The sequence below is a fragment of the Oncorhynchus mykiss genome, chromosome 5 (genome assembly GCF_013265735.2).
Source record: "Oncorhynchus mykiss isolate Arlee chromosome 5, USDA_OmykA_1.1, whole genome shotgun sequence".
In the NCBI taxonomy this organism is placed as follows: Eukaryota; Metazoa; Chordata; class Actinopteri; order Salmoniformes; family Salmonidae; genus Oncorhynchus; species Oncorhynchus mykiss.
The window spans coordinates 62,617,274-62,633,411 of NC_048569.1; the positions used below are offsets into that span (position 1 = coordinate 62,617,274).

General features: G+C 43.4%; 1 protein-coding gene across 3 annotated transcripts in view; it reads right to left on the reverse strand.

Annotated features, from left to right (window-relative positions):
* LOC110524270 (DNA-directed RNA polymerase, mitochondrial) overlaps window positions 1-16,138 on the reverse strand; it is a 93,978-nt gene that overhangs the window by 31,036 nt on the left and 46,804 nt on the right. For all 3 annotated transcript variants that reach the window (XR_005051828.1, XM_036978023.1, XM_036978024.1), the window contains exons 14-15: window positions 14,827-14,913; window positions 13,672-13,785 (exon numbers count right to left, since the gene is read on the reverse strand). Coding sequence is in view for 2 of the 3 variants with exons in the window: in XM_036978023.1 (XP_036833918.1) it covers window positions 13,672-13,785; window positions 14,827-14,913 (201 nt within the window). In the remaining variant the exon portion in view is untranslated. The remainder of the gene's footprint in view (window positions 1-13,671; window positions 13,786-14,826; window positions 14,914-16,138) is intronic.

Genomic DNA, 16,138 nt, shown 5'->3' on the forward strand with positions numbered 1-16,138 from the left:
ATGCTCCACAGAGTCCATTTATGAAAGGAAAAAAAGATTGAATCAAGTATGGTGGAATATTAGGGAGAAAAGGTGACCTTTGTAGTGTTTAATTTCTGTTGGCCCCATGATGCAAGTAGATGGAGAGGGAATAAAAGTATGTAGGGTATATAACACGAAGTGTGGGAATAATAGTGTAAGGGTGAGTTACATTCGTCTTGGTAGTGTGTGTGGGTGTATGTTTGAGGATGTTATTACTTACAAAGCAGACTATGATACACACATTCGTATCGGCAGCTAAATATATGATTCACACTACAGAAACAAATCACGTCTACAGAGAAACAAATCACGTCTACAGACGAGAGAGAGAGAGAGAGAGAGGCAGAGAGGGACAGAGACAGAGAGAGAGAGAGGCAGAGGCAGCGAGGGACAGAGAGAGAGAGAGCGAGAGAGAGAGAGAGAGAGAGAGAGAGAGAGAGAGAGGCAGAGAGGGACAGAGAGAGAGAGAGAGAGAGAGAGAGAGAGAGAGAGAGAGAGGCAGAGAGGGACAGAGACAGAGGCAGAGAGACAGAGAGAGAGAGAGCGAGAGAGCGAGAGCCCTCCAGAGGCCTGCCATCTGTCACCTCTGCTCCCCAGCACCTGCTGATGAGGTGCTGCTAGCCCAGCGCATCACCGCTGCTTGATACCACACTACCAGAGCACGCTGGGCTAGCTGACAGACCTGCTTAGGATGTCTGTCTGCTCTAAGTTAGTGCTGAATGCCAGACACGTAAGCAGCACAGCACACACACAGCTTCACACACACAAACGGATCCACACAACCACATACACACACCATTTTTTTGTTATAACGGGGACAGTAACATCAGTAATCTAAAAAAAAAACTTTAAAAAACTTTAACCCATTACAGTCTAAGCTCTGTCTAAAAGGGGGGGGGTTCTACTAAGCTATATGGAATGCCAAGGATAATTTTGCTATTTGATTTTGAATTTTAAAAGACCCCTTTAAGTATCAACAATAATAGTGAAGACATCAAAACTATGATATAATACATATGGAATCATGTAGTAACCAAAAAACTGTTAAACAAATCAAAATATATTTTATATTTGAGATTCTTCTTGATGACAGCTTTGAACACTCTTGGCATTCTCTCAACCAGCATCATGAGTTAGTCACCTGGAATGCATCTCAATTAACAGCAGTTGAATTAATTACAAGTTCATTTGTGGAATTTCTTTCTTTCTTAATGCTTTTGAGCCAATCAGTTGGGTTGTGACAAGGTAGGGGTGGTATACAGAAGATGTGGTGTACATTTTCTGGATGGTATACAGAAGATAGATCTATTTGGTAAAATACCAAGTCCATATTATGGCAAGAACAGCTCATAAGCAAAGAAAAATGACAGCCCATCATTATCTTAAGACATGAAGGTCAGTCAATCCAGAAAATGTCAAGAACTTTGAAAGTTTCTTCAAGTGCAGTCGCAAAAACCAACAAGCACTATGATGAAACTGGCTCTCATGAGGACCCCCACAGGAAAGGAAAACACACCACAGTCACCTCTGCTGCATAGGATAAGTTCATTTGAGTTACCAGCCTCAGAAATTGGCAATTAACTGCACCTCAGACTGCAGCCCAAAAAATTGCTTCACAGAGTTCAAGTAACAGACACATCACAACATCAACTATTCAGAGAAGACTGCGTGAATCAGGCCTTCATGGTCGAATTGCTGCAAAGAAACCACTAGTAAAGGACACCAATAATAAGAAGAGACTTGCTTAGACCAAGAAACATGAGCAATGGACATTAGACCTGTGTAAATCTGTCCTTTGGTCTGATGAGTCCAAATGTCAGATTTTTAGTTCCAACAGCCGTGTCTTTGTGAGATGCAGAATAGCTGAATGGATGATCTCCGCATGTGTGGTTCCCACCATGAGGAGATGTGATGGAGTGGGGGTGCTTTGCTGATGACACTGTTGGTGATTTATTTAGAATTTAAGGCACACTTAACCAACATGGCTACCACAGCATTCTGTAGCGATATGCCTTCCCCATCTGGTTTGCGCTTAGTGGGACTATCATTTGTTTTTCAAAAGGACAATGACCCAAAACACACATCCAGGCTGTATAAGGGCTATTTGATCAAAAAGGAGAGTGATGAAGTGCTGCATCAGATGACATGGCCTCCACAATCATTTGACCTCAACCCAATTGAGATGGTTTGGGATGAGTTTGACCGCAGAGTGCAGGAAGAGCAGCCAACAAGTTCTCAGCATATGTGGGAACTCCTTGAAGACTGTTGGAAAAGCATTCCAGGTGACTACCTCATGAAGCTGGTTGAGAGAATGCCAAGAGTGTGCAAAGCTATCATCAAGGCAAAGGGTGGCTACTTTGAAGAATCCAAAATATATTTTGATTTGTTAAAACACTTACTTGGTTACTACATGATTCCATGTGTTATTCCATAGTTTTGATGTCTTCACTATTATTCTACAATGTGGAAAATAGTAAAAACAAAAAAAAACCTTGAATGATTAGGTGTGTCCAAACTATTGACTGGTACTGTACTTCCATACATTTTCCCCCACAGATACCGGGGGACCTTCAGACGAGTCTTGAGGCCTGTGGGCATCCTAGAGCAAAACGGAGAACACCATAGCGTTCATGAGAGTCACATATAATAGATTATAGGCAAACCGTTCAGAGCTACCGTACAAACCGTTCGGAGCTACAGATGATTTTGTGAAAAGACCGATTTTCGGGATGTCTCATGGTCTGACAAACACCGCTCTAGCTCTGTCAGCTTTCACCGCAGATGCAGAAGTGCAACATTGGTGGATTGAGACGCATCCAATGCAAAAAAAAAACATCTCTCTAGCTTAAACGAACACATTTTTATGGGGATTTTTTTATTATCATGCTAATTGGATTTCCGCAGGTGCGTGGACATCGACTCTAGGGGGTTAAAGGGCAAATCCACCAGTTTTCAACCTAATATTCATCCTCTCCAGCATTTCTATGATCTGTGGTTAAAAACATGGAGAAGAAAAGTCCTAAAAAATGCTTCTTTGTGACATCACAGGATAGGATTAAAAGTAAAGAACAATGATTTTCAAAACATGCCCAAGTGAGAGTATTTCCTTGCTCCCCACACCACCCTGATTCTCATAGTGTTTAAAAAAAACAAACATTTAATCTGTGTTAAATGTTTGATGTCAACAGGTAGAAATTTTTAACTTTAAAAATGTATCTACAAAACGTAGTACATGCGACATTTTCATATATGCTGACACTGGTATTGTGATGGAGAGAATGAAAATGAGGAAGAAAAGTGGTGGAGTTGCCCTTTAAGGAAAATGTTTGTATATATTTCTTCATTTTAAATGTTTATGTTTAGCTCACATAATATAATGTCAAAGAATGCATTAAAAGTGTCTGTAATAGAATAAAATAGGCAAAAAGACAATAAGAGGGACATGTAGACAATAAATGGATTTATATAGCTTCCAAAATATTTTTTACAACGGTGGGGGAGTACCAAGATGGAGGCCCGGTGGCTTCAACACAGCGCCCCCCATCAGTCATCCTTACAAATCTTTGGGTAGAACATTCCATACAAATGCGCACACACTACACACACAGATTGCTGGGGAAGAGCACCTTCAGCTGAACCCAGGTTGGACAGAGACGGTTCACATCAATACACTGTATTATTATAATGAAGCCATAGACTTACAAATGCAATTGCAAGTCCTAGAAGCTTTTCCATTTCAGGTACTGCACTCAAAAAGCTTTTCAATCCCAAACCTTGCATTCAATGCACACTCAAATACACTGACTGTACTACAATATATCCAAGAAAGCACATTGCTTCTACTTAAGAATTGGCACATCAATTACAATCTCTGGCAGTCCTTTATCCAAGAAAATTGAAGGATATGGACCTTAACATGAACTCCAGGGCTACTGTCTGTATCCTTACACTCCAGTAGTAGAGGCGCTGCAGGAAATCTGTGCTGTGGTGTCCTGGCTATAAGAGGACTGTGGTGGTGCGGATCTGAGGCGGTGTCCTGTCTTTAAGATTATTAATGGAATCCAGGCTGGTTCTGCATGAATCTGGCCAGGCACCGTGACATTTTTAAACAGGGAACTGGAACCCATACTGAGCAAATCCAGAGAGAGACAGAGAGAGCACAAGTGCTAAAGAGAGAGAGCAGCAGCACTGCTATCAGTATATAACTAGCCCATCAATGGTCAGTAAAGGTGAAGGAGCACGACACTCTAAATCCACTCTGAAATTCTGGCACTGTATAACATGTAAACTGGGCAAAGTAGGCTGTGGGGGGTAGATGGAATGGAGGAGTTATTGACAAGGGAAGACAATATTTAATTTAGCCCTCCCAGCCCCATGCTTGGCAATAGGGCACAATGACAAACAGCTAGCTCAAAGACAATCCAATTGTAAGGGCCCGGGGCCTTCATACCCAGTTAGGTAGAGGCAAAACAGGGTAGCGTTCAACCACATTTATTTTTTTCTATTTGTAGTGGTGCAAATAATATGTCAATGATAGACGTGACGATCGTATACAGTGCACTCGGAAAGTATTCAGGCCCCTTCCCCTTTCCACATTTTGGAATAAATGTATTTTATCCTCATCAATCTACAAACAATACCCCAGAATGACAAAGCGAAACAGGTTTTTAGATTTATTTTTTAGAAATACCTTAGTAACATAAGTATTCAGACCCGATGCTATTAGATTAGAAATTGAGCTCAGGTGCATCCTGTTTCCATTCATCATCTTTGAGATGTTTCGACAACTTGATTGGAGCCCACCTGTGGTAAATTCAATTGATAGGACATGATTTGGAAAGGCACACACCTGTCTGTACAAGGTCCCACAGTTGACAGTGGATGACAGAGCAATAACAAAGCCATGAGGTCAAAGGAATGGTCCATAGAATTCCAAGACAGGATTGTGTCGAGGCACAGATCTGGGGAAGGGTACCAAAAAATGTTTGCAGGATTGAAGGTCCCCAAGAACACAGTGACCTCCATCATTCTTAAATGGAAGAAGTTTGGACCCACCTAGACTCTTCCTAGAGCTGGCTCCCCAGCCAAACTGAGCAATTGGGGAGAAGGGCCTTGGTCAGAGAGAACCCGATGGTCACTCTGACAGAACTCCAGAGTTCCTCTGTGGAGATGGGAGAACCTTTCAAAAGGACAACCATCTCTGCAGCACTCCACCAATCAGGCCTTTATGGTAGAGTGTCCAGATGGAAGCCACTCCTCAGTAAAAGGCACATGACAGCCCACTTGGAGTTTGCTAAACGGCACCTAAAGGACTCTCAGACCATAAGAAAAAAGATTAATTGTTCTGATGAAAACAAGATTTAACTATTTGGCCTGAATGCCAAGTGTCACGTCAGGAGAAAACCTGGCACCATCCCTGCGGTGAAGCATGGTGGTGGCAGCGTCATGCTGTGGTGATGTTTTTCAGTGGCAGGGACTGGGAGACTAGTCAGGATCGAGGGAAAGATGAACAAAGAAAAGAGATCCTTGATGAAAACCTGCTCCAGAGCGCTCAGGACCTCAGACTGGGGGAAGGTTCACCTTCCAACAGGACAACAACCCTAAGCACACAGCAAAGACAACGCAGGAGTGGCTTTGGGACAAGTCTCTGAACGTCCTTGAGTGGTCCTTGAGTGGTCCAGCCAGAGCCTGGACTTGAGCCCAATCAAACATCTCCAGAGAGACCTGAAAAAAGCTTTGCAGCGACACTCCCCATCCAACCTTACAGAGCTAAAGAGGATCATTAAAAAAATAATAAGGCTGTAACGTAATAAAATGTGGAAAAAGTCAAGGGGTCTGAATACTTTACAAATGCAATGTATTTCCACTAATATTTCTTTATGAAATAAATATTTTACAATTGGTCATGAACTGGTGTTTTTGTTTAGGAATAGAGCAAATAATTTCACCTGCGCACCTGGCTGGTTATATTACTGCGCTGCCCAGTGACGCAAGCCTACCAGATGAGCTAAACTACTTCCATGCTCGCTTCGAGGCAAATAACACTGAAACATGCATGAGAGCACCAGCTGTTCCGGAAGACTGTGTGATCACGCTTTCCGCAGCCGACACGAGTAAGACCTTTAAACAGGTCAAAATTACTAGGCCGCAGGGCCAGACGGATTACCAGGACGTGTACAGCGAGCATGCGTTGACCAACTGGCAAGTGTCTTCACTGACATTTTCAACCTCTCCCTGTCTGAGTCTCTAATACCAACATGTTTTAAACAGACCACCATAGTCCCTGTGCACAAGAATACTAAGGTAACCTGCCTAAACGACTACCTACCCATAGCACTCACGTCTGTAGCCATGAAGTGCTTTGAAAGGCTGGTCACGGCTCACATACACCATTATCCCAGAAACCCTAGACCCACTCCAATTTGCATACCACCCCAACAGATCCACAGATGATGCAATCTCTATTGCACTCCAAACTGCCCTTTCCCACCTGGACAAAAAGGAACACCTATGTGAGAATGCTATTCATTAACTACAGCTCAGCGTTCAACACCATTGGTTGCATCACTGCCTGGTACGGCAACTGCTCGGTCTCCGACGGTAAGGCACTACAGAGGTTAGTGCGAATGGCCCAGTACATCACAGGGGCCAAGCTCCCTGCCATCCAGGACCTCTATACCAGGCGGTGTCAGAGGAAGGCCCTAAAAATTGTCAAAGACTGCAGCCACCGTAGTCATAGACTGTTCTCTCTGCTACCACACGGCAAGCGGTACCAGAGTGCCAAGTCTAGGTCCAAGAGGCTTCTAAACAGCTTCTACCCCGAAGCCATAAGACTCCTGAACATCTAGTCAAATGGCTACCCAGACTATTTGCAGTGCCCCCCCCCCCCCCCCCTTTACACCACCGCTACTCTCTGTTGTCATCTATGCATATTCACTTTAATAACTCTACCTCCATGCACATACTACCTCAACTAACCGGTGCCCCCGCACCTCGACTGTTTTGGTACCCCCCTGTATATAGTCTTGCTATTGTTATTTTACTGTTGCTCTTTAATTACTTGTTAAACTGTATTGTTGGTTAGGGGCTCTTAATAAGTAAACATTTCACTGTAAGGTGTACCTATACCTGTTGTATTTGGCGCATGTGACTAATAAAATTTGATTTGATTTTGATTTTATTATTATCATCATCTTTTTCGTTTCTACTTTGTCAAAAGAAGCTGTAACTGGACTTTAGTAATTACTCAAATTACTCTCTATTAATAATTTAATATACAAATAAAGTTGATCAAATGGATTGCACTAATATTTTATTGCAATGGAAATTAAAATAGGCTATAGGCCTATGTTTTTTCTAGTAGAATTATACAAAATATATCTTTTGGTCTTCAGTTACAATGAGAGTGCAGCGGTTCAGTGTATAGTGTAGACTAGACTAGTGATTCAAAAGAGCAATAACTGCACATTAAATATACATTATACATTAAATACATGCGGACAAATATCCTGCCTCCATATCCTGCCTCCAATGTGTTGTGTTATGGAGAAAATGGGGGGGGGGGGGGGGGGGGGGGGGTCGGTCATGTTTACGGTAACTGAAAAAAGTTACTGCTGTTTTCCTTGGTTTCACTGTAACTGCCATCACTCAAGTCAGCTTTTTACCTTGGTTTCACTGAGCTTTGGGTTGCAGTGTCTACGGTTTGTTGACCTTGGTATTATCTATTGTTCTTTGCTGATAGAAGTATCAAATTGTATGACATTGACAGCCACGTCCAAATAAATATAATAACACAAGTTTGTGTACCAAGCTACGGTCAAAGGTCATGTCAGAGGTCAGGGTAAATATGAATAAAAAATAACCTTGCAGTAAAACAACAGATAACCACACCTCCAATAATCTGCCTACAATGTATTTTGCTGGACAATAGAAAAAAAAACGTTGAAGCAATTCCTGCTCTTTTGCTTGGTAGGGCAGAGCAGTTAAGTGTGTAGTGAAGTAGTCAGGTGATTCTTCATCCATTGAGATTGTGTTGTGTGTTTTCTCCAGCACCGGGTAACATGTGAGATGGCATGGCAGCACGGTTGGGTGTGTGATTAAAAATGATTAAGTGGAGAAGAATTCAAGAGGAGAAGAATTGACACAGCCCCCTGATTTATGAAGACCTTCGTCAAGAAATGCCGTAACAGTCCAATAAAATGTAATGACCTGAAATCACACAGTGGAATGATGATATCAAGCTCCCGAGCCCAGACTTCCTGAGGAAATCCCAGGAAGTAGACTAATAGGGAGAATATTAATCAAATCAAAACATAACAGTATATTGCTATATACAGCAAATAGGCCTGCAATGCTCCACCTTGGAGCTGAGATCAAACAACCTCAACCCCCACACACCCTCTCTGTGAACCCTCCTAAATGCATACTAACTCCCTGCATTTAACACTGGTAAATTAAGTCCAAAATTGGGGCAATGTTATTAGAGTAACTCTCTCAGAGAAGATTGGGGAGGGAGGGTCACAGAAGCTGCAGTAGCGTGTCTGTGCCTCGACCTAGGTTGGGCAAAACTAAACATGGCGGTGTTCACCTTAGCAATCTCATTAGGATAAAGACCTCCTCCATTCCTGCCATTATTGAAAGACATCGTGATACCTCACATCTCAAAATAGGGCTACTTAATGTTAGATCCCTCACTTCAAAGGCAGTTATAGTCAATGAACTAATCACTGGATCATAATTTTGATGTGATTGGCCTGACTGAAACATGGCTTAAGCCTGATGAATTTACTGTGTTAAATGAGGCCGAACCTCCTGGTTACACCAGTGACCATATCCCCGTGCATCCCGCAAAGGCGGAGGTGTGGCTAACATTTACGACAGCAAATTTCAATTTACAAAAAAAAAAATGACGCTTTCGTCTTTTGAGCTTCTAGTCATGAAATCTATGCAGCCTACTCAATCACTTTTTATAGCTACTGTTTACAGGCCTCCTGGGCCATATACAGTGTTGCTCACTGAGTTCCCTGAATTCCTATCGGACCTTGTAGTCATAGCAGATAACAGTCACATTTTTGGTGATTTTAATATTCACATGGAAAAGATTCCTTGATGCCCTTTCAGACTCCCTCTGCCTACCCAAGGACGTCAGAGGACAAAAATCAGTTAACCACTTAACTGAGGAACTCAATTTAACCTTGCGCAATACCCTAGATGCAGTTGCACCCCTAAAAACTAAAAACATTTGTCATAAGAAACTAGCTCCCTGGTATACAGAATATACCCGAGCTCGGAAGCAGGGGTTGAGTCACTGGCTTACTGGTGCTCTTTCATGCCGTCCCTAGGAGGGGTGCGTCACTTGAGTGGGTTGAGTCACTGACGTGATCTTCCTGTCTGGGTTGGCGCCCCCCCTTGGGTTGTGCCGTGGCGGAGATCTTTGTGGGCTATACTCGGCCTTGTCTCAGGATGGTAGGTTGGTGGTTGAAGATATCCCTCTAGTGGTGTGGGGGCTGTGCTTTGGCAAAGTGGGTGAGGTTATATCCTTCCTGTTTGGCCATCTCCGGGGGTATCATCAGATGGGGCCACAGTGTCTCCTGACCCCTCCTGTCTCAGCCTCCAGTATTTATGCTGCAGTAGTTTATGTGTCGGGGGGCTAGGGTTAGTTTGTTATATCTGGAGTACTTCTCCTGTCTTATCCGGTGTCCTGTGTGAATTTAAGTATGCTCTCTCTCTCTCAGAGGACCTGAGCGCTAGGACCATGCCTCAGGACTACCTGGCATGATGACTCCTTGCTTTCCCCAGTCCACCTGGCCGTGCTGCTGCTACAGTTTCAACTGTTCTGCCTGCGGCTATGGAACCCTGACCTGTTCACTGGACGTGCTACCTGTCCCAGACCTGCTGTTTTCAACTCTCTAGAGACAGCAGGAGTGGTAGAGATACTCTTAATGATCGGCTATGAAAAGCCAACTGACATTTACTCCTGAGGTGCTGACTTGCTGCACCCTCAAAAACGACTGTGATTATTATTATTTGACCATGCTGGTCATATTTGAACATATCAACCATGTTCTGTTATAATCTCCACCCGGCACAGCCAGAAGAGGACTGGCCACCCCTCATAGCCTGGTTCCTCTCTAGGTTTCTTCCTAGGTTTTGTCCTTTCTAGGGAGTTTTTCCTAGCCACCGTGCTTCAATACCTGCATTGCTTTCTGTTTGGGGTTTTAGGCTGGGTTTCTGTACAGCACTTTGAGATATCAGTTGATGTAAGAAGGGCATTATAAATACATTTGATTTGATTTTGATTTAGCAGCACCTCTGTCTCAGTGGGCAGCCGAATAGTAGCCGTCAGATTAACTCAGACTATTAGGGTGCCATCTGACATCACTGCTGTCTGACTGGCTGATAGCACAGGCCTGAAGGACAGACAGGGGCCTGGTGGTGGTGGTGCACTGTATTCTGGAGGAGGAGAGAGTAGAGGACAATAAAGGGTAGAGAAGTCACAGCCCTCTCTGCATTGCAGTGATGATGAGCAGAGCTGTGCCAAAGTAGAGTCAGTGTGCCCTCTGCCCATTACCTGGTTCATGTGTTCGGAACAGTGGAGCCCTGCCACACACTCCTGTTCAACCACAAGGCGGTGTCAGGCAAGACAAAATGGCGGTTACACATTTCCTTGGATTTGAATTACATTTGAAATGTAAAACATGTGGCAAAAGAACAAAGACAAGCATGCATACATAGCCAACATTAAGCAACTCTCAATTTCAGGTGCCCTAATGCCACACCCTTCTCCAGAGACTTGGGTTGGTGGAACCAGTGCCAGTGTTGACCACAGGACGTATATTGGCCAGCTCAGTGACAATAAATGCTACAGAGACCTCGTGCCAGTGAGACAGATGTGCAGCCAGATGCTTTCAGCAGAAGTGAGAAGAAGCAGCTCTGCCTAAACTTCCACACAACATAACCACCTCTGAGCTCGGGCTCTGGCTCTTAAAACTGTCTGGCAGGCAGAGAGGCAGATGAGAGAGAGAGAAGGGGAGAATAGACAGAAGAGAAAGAGGGGGAAGGAGGAAGAAGAGAGGGAGCATGCAAAGCCACTGCTGCAGCTGGCTTATTGTTTCACAAGAACACGAGGCAGCACGAGACCTTTCAGAGGCCGCCGCCCCCAGTCTGTCAGTGAGGTCAGCAGAGGTCAGGTGAGGTGAAGAGAGCCCTGTAATTGGCTACTGCTTTTAGGCCCTTCTACCAGCTCACGACACACCACTATAGCCAAACAACAAGATCACAGAGAGACACTGGTCTCAATTAGGGGGGAAAGAGGACCTTACGAGGGACCCTAGTCTGCTTGTTATTTTCATGACCTCTCCAGATAACATGTGACTGGCATTAATGGTGAACACAGCCAGATTGGTTAGTCTACAGAACACATAGACTGAGTGCACAAAATATTAAGAACACATGCTCTTTCTACGACATATACTGACCAGTTGAAATCTATGATCCCTTATTGATGTCACTTGATAAATTCACTTCGATCAGTGTAGATGAAGGGGAGGAGATCAGTTAAAGAAGGATTTTTAAGCCTGGAGACAATTGAGACATGAATTGTGTATTCAGAGGGTGAATGGTCAAGACAACAATTTAAGTGTCTTTGAACGGGGTATGGTAGTAGCTACCATGCGCACCGGTTTGTGTCAAGAACCGCAGCGCTGCTGGGTTTTTTACGCTCAACAGTTTTCCGTGTGTATCAAGAATGGTCCAACACCCAAAGGCCATCCAGCCAACTTGACACAATGAGTAGGTGTGTCCAAACTTTGACTGGTACTGTACAGTGGGGCAAAAAAGTATTTAGTCAGCCACCAATTGTGCAAGTTCTCCCACTTAAAAAGATGAGAGAGGCCTGTAATTTTCATCATAGGTACACTTTAACTATGACAGACAAAAAAAACAAAAATCACATTGTAGGATTTTTTATGAATTTATTTGCAAATTATGGTGGAAAATAAGTATTTGGTCACCTACAACAAGCAAGATTTCTGGCTCTCACAGACCTGTAACTTCTTCTTTAAGAGGCTCCTCTGTCCTCCACTCGTTACCTGTATTAATGGCACCTGTTTGAACTTGTTATCAGTATAAAAGACACCTGTCCACAACCACAAACAGTCACACTCCAAACTCCACTATGGCCAAGACCAAAGAGCTGTCAAAGGACACCAGAAACAAAATTGTAGAACTGCACCAGGCTGGGAAGACTGAATCTGCAATAGGTAAGCAGCTTGGTTTGAAGAAATCAACTGTGAGAGCAATTATTAGGAAATGGAAGACATACAAGACCACTGATAATCTCCCTCGATCTGGGGCTCCACGTAAGATCTCACCCCGTGGGGTCAAAATGATCACAAGAACGGTGAGCAAAAATCCCAGAACCACACGGGGGGACCTAGTGAATGACCTGCAGAGAGCTGGGACCAAAGTAACAAAGCCTACCATCAGTAACACACTACGCCGCCAGGGACTCAAATCCTGCAGTGCCAGACGTGTCCCCCTGCTTAAGCCAGTACATGTCCAGGTCTGTCTGAAGTTTGCTAGAGAGCATTTGGATGATCCAGAAGAAGATTGGGAGAATGTCATATGGTCAGATGAAACCAAAATATAACTTTTTGGTAAAAACTCAACTCGTCGTGTTTGGAGGACAAAGAATGCTGAGTTGCATCCAAAGAACACCATACCTACTGTGAAGCATGGGGGTGGAAACATCATGCTTTGGGGCTATTTTTCTGCAAAGGGACCAGGACGACTGATCCGTGTAAAGGAAAGAATGAATGGGGCCATGTATCGTGAGATTTTGAGTGAAAACCTCCTTCCATCAGCAAGGGCATTGAATATAAAATGTGGCTGGGTCTTTCAGCATGACAATGATCCCAAACACACCGCCCGGGCAACGAAGGAGTGGCTTCGTAAGAAGCATTTCAAGGTCCTGGAGTGGCCTAGCCAGTCTCCAAATCTCAACCCCATAGAAAATCTTTGGAGGGAGTTGAAAGTCTGTGTTGCCCAGCAACAGCCCCAAAACATCACTGCTCTAGAGGAGATCTGCATGGAGGAATGAGCCAAAATACCAGCAACAGTGTGTGAAAACCTTGTGAAGACTTACAGAAAACGTTTGACTTCTGTCATTGACAACAAAGGGTATATAACAAAGTATTGAGATAAACTTTTGTTATTGACCAAATACTTATTTTCCACGATAATTTGCAAATAAATTCATTAAAAATCCTACAATGTGATTTTCTGGATTTTTTTTCTCATTTTGTCTGTCATAGTTGAAGTGTACCTATGCTGAAAATTACAGGCCTCTCTCATCTTTTTAAGTGGGAGAACTTGCACAACTGGTGGCTGACTAAATACTTTTTTGCCCCACTGTATATTGTATAAATATGCACATATTTTCTTTGAAAAGGGCAAAGTTGACATGTATGAGCTTGTATAACAGTGCAGCAGCACAGGGTGCCTTTACTGTAAACACAAGTGTAGTAGGACACAAAGGAAGGATCACCGCTTGGGTGTAAGATGTTCAATATATACTTATTTCTTTATGCTTCTCTGAGCTCCTACTAAGCAACAGCTTAAGTATCTAGAGTAAGTGACATTTACTCTTACCATCTGTGTCCGGCTGCGGTGGTAGGGCTGGATGATGGGAAGGCCCAGGGGTGTCACCCACTCTACCGTGCTGCCCGACTTAGAGATGAGCCTGGCGCTCTCCGTCAGCCAGTCCTGAAACAGAGGGCCCCGCCACGGGTTAGCTAATTGGAGGAGAGGTGGTCACTCAGTGAAATTGAAGTAGGACACTTAAAACACCACTCACAGGTCACAGCATGCAGCTGCCAGCTACTGTAGATACACATCAGAGCTAGGGGATTCAAATCACTTTCGTCATCTACTGTTGACTGGTGAGTACATATGGACTATGTTCTGCTCAAATTAGGATGTTTGTGAAATTGCTTTTCGAAAATAGACATATTACATTCACTCAGCAGCTTGAAAGTATGATCAGTTTAAACTTAGATGCAGCTTCTTCCGTGATTAGTTCTATCCAGTGCCAACAGATGGAGCATTTTTGTATAAACAGGTGGACAGTTGTTGCTTGCAGACAGTAGAACACTACACTAGACACATTACAGTGCTGGGCTGGCTGTTGCTGAGTCTGTTCACTCTCTCTCTCTCACACAGATTCACTGTCTAGGAATGGAAGCCATATTAGCGTCCCAGAGGTCATCATCCACTGCCCATTCATCAGACTGTCTGTGTTCCTTGTGGCCCTCTTTCTCCCTCCCTCGCTCCTATTTCTCCTCCCCTACCCAGGCAGAGAGGAGAGGAAGAGGAGAGAGGGATTGATCATGTACTTAACCACTGCTGCTCTCTCCTTGAGCCACTGCTGTGTAGACCCAGCAGGACCCGACCCATTTAGAGATGAACCGGGAGCAGGGGCGAGGCGAAGGAGGGATATTTCATGTCAGCCCTCACCCCCTGGTGAGCTAATAGAAACAGTGGGCGGTGGGTCCTTAAGATACCCTGATCATTCTCACTCCTATGGTTTTAATTTATGAGACCGTACCAGGTGCTGGTGAATGTCGTCCTAAATGTATGTGAACTATAAAGGAAATGAAAATGATGACCAAGCACGGCTATTGCGCTAATAGTAAAGTAAATTAGTCGTTAATAATAAGTTCACACACTCATTTTGCGCTCTGGGTGAACTGTGGAGACGGCATATGCAGCAGGTAAATGGATATATTAGTAATGTGTGTCATGTACCTGGATCTCTCTAGTGCCGGTGAACATCTCCTTCAGACTGCTGAACACCTGGTGGACCAGGTAGTGAGAGGCATCCCATACATACTCCTGCAATCACAACACACACATCTCAATGGCAGGACAATACATATATCCAAATCGAGCACATCTATATACACATTTATTTGCACATATTCAAAAAGAGTAAAAGGACCAAGTACAGAACCCTGAGGAACTCCACAAGGTAAATGACGGTCTGTTCCATACAATTAATGGGTTGATACATGTATTAGGGCTGGGCGATATGGCCAAAATATCATATCACTTTTTTTTTAAATACATTTTTTTTTAAAATTGGACAGAATTACAATATTTAACATTTTTGAATAATAAAAGTTATACGTTTGCTTTAGGAGTAGCGTGTGACCCTAGGGTGGCAACACATACATTCTAAGTGATTAAAATGGGTCTGTCTCCCTTCTGATTGTTTTATACTGTTCAATTCAACCAAAAATAATTTTATGTATTTTCATATATTTCTGTATTTCCTGCACTCATTTGAGATAATTTCCACACTGCCACGTAGGGCTGCAAGATATGGGCAAACAGGCTTTATTTTTAACAAAATGTTGCGATTTAGAGAAAAACCCTTGAATGAACTGTTGGAATCATGGAAATAGAATGATTATTCTAATTCTATAGTTAGAATATAATAGTGGCCACTTTGAATACAGTGTTGTTTGACATGACAACGAATGAAAATGCCAGGGAGGAGTGATTGTGACAGGGTAGGAACCAAAGTGTTGATACGTTTTTTCCTAGTGGACCCTATAATCTTTGGCTACATTGAATGTTTTCTCTTAGCTACTTCATGTAGCTAACATATTCATTCTTCACATATTCCTTTTTGATTTAGAAGATACTGTTGCACAAACAACATGCTGATTTAGGTCTACACCATCACCGGTATTATCAGGCTGTATAGCTAATTATGTTTGCTCTATTAGCATTAGCGGCTAACACGATTTAGGCCCAACTTGCTCAGAAAAGAAACTAGCCGTTTGCAGATGTAAGAAACACAGAGTAATAGTGTAATTATAGAACGTGTGTGGGTTCATATTAAGAGGCAAAGTGAAAACAGCATCATTGTCATCAACATTGTTGCATGTGCTGCATTGACCATGCAGCCTGAACGCAAGTGTCTTGGTGGTCGAGGAACAACAAATGCGCCCCTTGAGTGACAGGGGGCGGCTAGGTCTGTGTGGAAAGCAGCATGGAGAGAGAGAGATGACTCAAGTAGTGGAGTAAACTATAAAAATGGGCGTTACACACG